A 7,832-nucleotide genomic window follows, 5' to 3' on the forward strand; every position below is an offset into this window, starting at 1 on the left:
GTCCTAAAACCAAACAAATAATTCATTGCTAGTTCCATTCGATTTGTTCTTGGGAAGGAGAAGAAGAAATAAGGAAACAGATAGATATAGCGTAAATAAATATTCGGTGGGTATAATTTCAGAAAAGCAAATACGGAGGAGTGGTTTGAGGGGTTGAAGGGTGAACGAGAGGTCTCGGGTTCGAGTTCCAGCTCTAGCAGTTTACTTTTTTTTAAGCCTTTAAAGGTAGTTTTTATATTTATTAGTATTATTATTATTATTATTATTATTAATATTATTATTATTATCTATTGTTATTATTGATATTCTAATTATTATTAATTATTGTTATTATGCTAGTTATCATTATTAGTTATAAGATTATTATTATTATTATTATTATTATTAATATAACTTATAACATTATTATTACTAGTACTAGTATTGTCATATAAAACTATTAGTAATATCATTATTATTACTTGTATGTATTATTATTGTATCATTACTATTATTATCAATATTATCATTGTAGTAAAATTTTTGTAGTTATTATGACTATCTGTACTAGTATTATTATTAATACCATTATTACTAAAAATAATTACGTGTAGGAAAATAAAAATTTTAAAGATAATATTAAGATTATTATAAACTGTACCATTTAAATATTATTATTATTATGATTATGAATATTATTATTATTATTATTGTGAAGATAATAAAACTTATTAGTATTTTCGTTAATATTAGTATTAGTATCATTTTAAAAATTTTAGTATTATCAATATTGACATAAGTATTATTATTAATTTAATATTAGCATTTTCGTTAATATGAATATCATTAACAAGTACTATTATTATTGAAAATTAATATAATTATTATTAAAAGTATATTTAATATACATAACTTAACCATATTAATATTTTTATATACAAAATGAAAACATTTAATTAAATAATGAAATATATAAGTTATTAATATAAAAATTACATCACCAACAATAATATATACATTTATTCAATTATGATTATATATATTAACGAATACATAACTGATATAGGTTCGTGAATCCGAGGCCAACCCTGCATTGTTTAGTTGTTCAATGTCGTCATAATGTATTTTTACTACAAAATACATTAGGTGAGTTTCATTTGCCTTTTTACCCTTTATATTTTTGGGCTGAGAATACATGCGCAATTTTTATAAATGTTTTACGAAATAGACACAAGTAATCGAAACTACATTATATGGTTGAATGATCGAAGCCGAATATGCCCCTTTTTGCTTGGTAACCTAAGAATTAGGGAACATCACTAATTTTGAGAATTAGTGCACGCCTAATTGACGCGAATCCTAAAGATAGATCTATTGGGCCTAACGAACCCCATCCAAAGTACCGGATGCTTTAGTACTTCGAATTCGTTTTTATCATGTCCGAAGGATTTCCCGGAATGATAAGGGATATTCTTATATGCATCTTGTTAATGTCGGTTACCAGGTGTTCAATCCATATGAATGATATTTTTGTCTCTATGCATGGGACGTATATTTATGAGAACTGGAAATAAAATTCTTGTGGTCTATTAAAATGATGGAAATGATTATTTATGTTAAACTAATGAACTTACCAACCTTTTGGTTGACACTTTAAAGCATGTTTATTCTCAAGTATGAAAGAAATATTCTGCTGTGCATTTGCTCATTTTAGAGATATTACTTGGAGTCATTCATGACATATTTCAAAAGATGTTGCATTCGAGTCGTTGAGTTCATCAAAATTATTATTAAGTCAATTATAGTTGGATATATTATGAAATAGTATGCATATCGTCAACTGTCGATGAAATGAAAGATTGTCTTTTAAAAACGAATGCAATGTTTGTAAAATGTATCATATAGAGGTCAAATACCTCGCGATGTAATCAATTGTAATGTATTCGTCCAGATGGATTAGGACGAGTCGTTAGAGTTAAGGTGTTTGTGACTAAGGAAGTGGTCGCTGGATCGAGTCTAAGCTGGGACGTTTTCTTTTTAGAAATCTGATTTCATAAGGTAGTTTATTTATTTATTTATTTATTATTATTATTATTATTATTATTATTATTATTATTATTATTATTAATTACGTTATTATTATTATTATGTTAATTGTTGTATTCACTAAGATTAATATTATGAATGTTATTATCATTATTATTATTATATGTAATATGTAATATCAATTAAAACTTATTAGTATTATCATTATTAATGTTATTATTATCAGTATTAATATTATTGTTATTATCACTAGTATTACTAATATTATAATTATTATCATTGTTATTATTACTAATATATGTATTAATATTATTATTAATGACATAAGTATTATTATTAGTATTATCACATTATTATTAATATGATTATTAGTATTGTTATTATTAAATTTATTAATACCATTATTATCATCTGTAATAAAATGGTTATTTTTGATATTATTATCAATACTATTAGTATTATTATTATCGACACAACTTTATATAAACATTATTTTATCATCTTTATTATTAAAAGTATTATTATTATCATGAGTATTAAGATTTTTCTTTTTATTAAAAGTTACATTTTTAAATCTTATTGTTATTACTTTATTAATATTATTATTATCACTATCATTATTACTACAAATAAAGTGACAAATGTTATTACCCAAAAATATTATTTTCAACATTAATATTAAACCTAATTAATTATTATCACTATTTTGGTATTATCATTAATGTAACAAATAAATGATATTTGTATATAAGTATATTTAATACGTACAACTTAACTATATTAATATTTATATATATGAAATGAAAATAGGTAAATAATAATAATAAAACTTATAAAACATTAAATATATAAATTATATCATTAATAATAATATAAATATTTGTTCGACTATGATTATATGTATTAATGAATATACAAATGATATAGGTTCGTGAATTCAAGGCCAACCCTGCATTATTCAATATCGTCATATGTATTTTTACTACAAAATACAATATTGTGAGTTTCATTTGCCTTTTTACCCTTTATATTTTTGGGCTGAGAATACATGCGAAATTTTTATAAATGTTTTACGAAATAGACACAAGTAATCGAAACTACATTATATGGTTGAATGATCGAAGCCGAATATGCCCCTTTTTGCTTGGTAGCCTAAGAATTAGGGAACATCACTAATTTTGAGAATTAGTGCACGCCTAATTGACGCGAATCCTAAAGATAGATCTATTGAGCCTAACGAACCCCATCCAAAGTACCGGATGCTTGAGTACTTCGAATTCGTTTTTATCATGTCCGAAGGATTTCCCGGAATGATACGGGATATTCTTATATGCATCTTGTTAATGTCGGTTACAAGGTGTTCAATCCACATGAATGATTTTTGTCTCTATGCATGGGACGTATATTTATGAGAAATGAAAATCTTGTGGTCTATTAAAATGATGAAAATGAATGATTATGATAAACTAATGAACTCACCAACATTTTGATTGACACTTGAAAGCATGTTTATTCTCAGGTATGAAAGAAATCTTCCGCTGTGCATTTGCTCACTTTAGAGATATTACTTGGAGTCATTCATGACATATTTCAAAAGACGTTGCATTCGAGTCGTTGAGTTCATCAAGATTATTATTACGTCAATTATAGTTAGATATATTATGAAATGGTATGCATGCCGTCAACTTTCGATGTAATGAAAGATTATCTTTTCAAAAACGAATGCAATGTTTGTAAAATGTATCATATAGAGGTCAAGTACCTCGCGATGTAACCAAATGTAATGTATTCGTCCAGATGGATTAGGACGGGTCCTTTCATGTGTAACCCTATTGTTCCGCAAAAGTTGAGGTTATTTGTTTGGCGAGGCCAAAGACGAAGATTACTGGTCCAAGTAGAGTTGGATAAAAGTGGTGTAGACTTAGACACGGTTAGGTGCCCAGTATGTGACGAAGACACGGAAACAGTGGATCATATACTTATCCATTGGAGGTTCGCGAAAGAGTTTTGGTCTAGGGTATTTCATTGGTGGAACCAAGGTAATAGAACAATCCAAAACATGAATGAATTATTCTTGGGTCGGTACAATATGTCAAATCTTAATCGGCCTTCATCCTTGTGGCAAGCCACTGAATACACGTGCGGGTATTATATTTGTTTAAATAGGAACTCAAATTAATGTTAAAAAATCTAGCTAAATAGAAATAGTGTTATTATAGAGAGAAAAAGTAAGAAAATATTTTTCCATCTCCAAGTTATATAACGATAAGTCGTTTTTTTAATAAAAAACATATGGACAATTTTAAAAAGAGAAATGCTACAATTTTAAATAAACAATTAATAAACAAAATGATTTGATTATATATGAACTAATTAAGTTCAACTATATTTTCACTCGCGTGTTTCTCTTGTTTCATTATTGAGACAAGCCAGTTTGTACAAACTGTATGATATAATATTTCTTTTTTGTAAAGTTTTCTAATAAAGTGTTCGATTGTAGAATTGTAAGTTCTGTTCGCTCTTTTAACATGATATAGATAGTAGATAGTAGATAGTAGATCGATTCATTTGTGAACAAGAGAAAGAAAAACAATGATCATATATGTTTGCTCCCGTATTCACGTAATTAATAATTATTTCATAATTATAAATATTTAAGTAATTAATTAATAGTAGGTGATTTGAAGAGTGACACGTTTATGACATCATCTAAATATCTAAAAAATCAATGTTTAATCTTTTAACACATGATGACATAATAATAATTATAAACCTTGATTTTATTAGTATTAATTCCTATCATAAACTTAAACTACTAGTTTTGCTATAAAATGTAAATTCAAGGGCTACTAATATGAAGATATATCTTTTTGTTAATTGTACTTGAATTTCCCCGAAGCCACCAAACTCAAAACTTAAGTGTTTCTCAATCTCACTCAACTCATTTAATCAATGGCGAATTTACCTCTCGATCGGTTCTACTACACATGAAGTACTCGCATCTCCGCTTCAATCAAGGTTCTTGATCTTTAACTCTTTTTGTAGTAGAAAACTCTAATTTTGGTTTTTGAGTTTTTTGTTCAACCTTGCTTAATTGCAGGTTATATGCTTGCGATATTTTAAACAATTGGGTTTTTTTCCCTGATTATTAAATTGAAATAAGTTAGGAATTTGATAATTTTGTCTCAAACAAAAATTCAAGATTCTGTATCTACACATGGGGGCTGTGCTACATATACAGTGATTGATAAAAAGTAAGGGTTTTGATGCTTTTGGTTTGAAAAATTTTGTGGGTTTTATTTTTTTATATTGGGTTTGTGCTGCAGAATTAGAGATTAATGAAAAGTTAAGGTTTTGATGTTGTTGATTGAATAGGAATTAGTGAAAAGTTAGGATTTTGATGATGTTGGTTTGATAATTTTGATTTGGGGATTTTATATCTGTAAATGGGTGATCATATACAGCAGAACGCAATGAATTTTGACCTGAATTTGGTACCTGATGATCATCCTCCTCAAATTGGGATAACAAGTGATGTAATTTCAAACCATTCAACCCCTTTGCATCGATTTTCGTCACTTTCGAGACATATTCCTGTTTCGGCTCTGCGTTTAGCAGGAGGTAATAGTTGTGATAATGTTCGGGAACGTCCTTTAAAGAGGATTAAAACTAGTGACGATTGTGTTGATAGGAACGATAATGTTAGCTTTTTCGATTGTAATATATGTTTGGATTTGGCGAACGATCCGGTTGTGACTTGTTGCGGTCACTTGTTTTGTTGGGCGTGTCTCTATCAATGGCTATTTGTTCACTCGAAAGCAAATGAATGTCCGAATTGTAAAGGTGAAGTTACGAATGAAACTATAACGCCCATTTACAGTCGTGTAAATCGTACACTTAAAGAAAATAAAAATTCGAGTGTCGAAATTCCTAGCAGACCGGAAGCTAATAGGATCGAAAACTGGAGAGAAGCTTTTCAACGAGACAAACTTAACGCCCCAATGTTTGATATGATTCGAAGACTCGATAATAGATTTGACATTACTCGTGACCCAGTTCCCGAAAATCCACAAGAGGGGCCCGTTACCCCGTTGTTAGATAGGATTTTCACTTCTCGAGGGATACGAAGGGTACGAGAATCACATGATCGAGTTACGGGATATGTGACATCAGCGGATGGTGTAGCAGATTTGCCGAACCGAATGGATACAATGCCGAATCTTATGTCTGCAGAAAGTTTTGTTGAGTCGTATTTTCGTGATCACCCTGATGAACAGGATGAAGAAGAGTTTGAGCTTATTGATCGACATTCGATGTCGAGTGTTGCTGGTATTATGCAGGCCGATCTGAGCCCTTAATTCAAGGGTTTTTAGAATGAAGCTTCGCGTTGAACGTTGAAGATAGTTGAGAACAGATGTAGGTCAAATAGATGCTTAAAATACTTAGCTGCTAAAGAGTTTTATACAATTTGATGTTCATATGATTGTATTCTTAAATATATTTGGAATTGGAATGGCAATGCTGTTTATGTTTTATTAATACTTATGACTAGGGCTTTTAACTAGCTATTCGAGTTCGAGCTCGTTTATTTCAAATTCGAGCTCGTTTATTTCGAATTCGAGTTATAACGATTTCTAACTTGAGTCTGAGTTCGAACAAATAATATTGTTCGCTTAATTTCAAGAGCCGAGTATTAAAAAACTAATATTCGACTCGACTTGCTTGAAAACTCTTTAATAATTGAACGAGTTAATTGAACTTGAGTCGAGTTCGAACTGAATAATAGTTAAACGAGCCGAACTCAAATTGTTCCTGCTCGACTCTAATTCGGTTCATTAATTACTTATGACTGTTTTATATACTGTTTTAAACCTTAGAATGTTATAGAATCATGTCTTTTGCTAAACAAGAGACGAACATACCGCTACTTATCTAAAACAGTTAGTATATTTTTCGCTATAGCATTCTGTATCATCACTCTCATCACATTGTGAATGTCATCGCTCACATCACACTGTGAATATCGTCACTTGCAACAAACTGAACTCACTTTTACTCTACACTCAAAATGCTCTTATTGAGAAAAATGGTACTTTGGTTTTCATTATCTTGAATGATGATAGAAAGTAAAACTGTGACATTGTTATAGCGTTTACTACTAGAGAGGTAAGACATACATGTTTTGTTGGACTAAAATTTTTCTAGCAAAGGACTTCTAAAGTATTGGGCTAATGGCCCATATGCTAGCCCAAATCAATTTGGACTTGAAAAATTCAATCCTTTGTTTTACATATTGCCCAAGAATAACTTTCTTGCTTTAGATTGATTGCTGACTAGATTATATGGATGATAATGAATGGCATGATTATGGTGAATGGTGATTTGCTTAAAGTGGGTTTAATGATTGGTTAAAAGAACATATTCTGAGTAGAAGCAAAAGTTGTCTAATTCTGAATGAGTCCATTCCAAGCAAAAATCTTCATTTTGATTTTGGTCAACTTTCCCTCTCATCATCACTCTTCATTTTCAACCTCATCTTTCTTTTTATTTTTTTAATACTCAAGCAATATATATTTTGATAAACTTACTAGTAATTATTTCCTTTACATCATTTCGTTATTTGAATGTCTCAATTTGAGATAAAATAATGAAATTTATGTACAGATATAAAATTAATAATTTAGTAAACTACAATCTTTACATAGAGTAATAATAATAATAATAATAATAATAATAATAATAATAATAATAATAATAATAATAATAATAATAATAATAATAATAATAATAGTAGTATTTTTTTTTTT

The 7,832-nt window shown here is 28.7% G+C and overlaps 1 protein-coding gene across 1 annotated transcript; it reads left to right on the forward strand.

Moving 5' to 3' along the window:
• Window positions 1-5,181: 5,181 nt before the first annotated feature.
• Window positions 5,182-6,544, forward strand: LOC139876955 (uncharacterized). The gene has a single exon (XM_071864354.1). It carries the CDS (start codon window positions 5,472-5,474, stop codon window positions 6,381-6,383), a length of 912 nt encoding a protein of 303 aa, XP_071720455.1. The 5' UTR covers window positions 5,182-5,471; the 3' UTR covers window positions 6,384-6,544.
• Window positions 6,545-7,832: the final 1,288 nt, after the last annotated feature.

Source organism: Rutidosis leptorrhynchoides, chromosome 11, assembly GCF_046630445.1.
Source record: "Rutidosis leptorrhynchoides isolate AG116_Rl617_1_P2 chromosome 11, CSIRO_AGI_Rlap_v1, whole genome shotgun sequence".
NCBI classification, from domain to species: domain Eukaryota; kingdom Viridiplantae; phylum Streptophyta; class Magnoliopsida; order Asterales; family Asteraceae; genus Rutidosis; species Rutidosis leptorrhynchoides.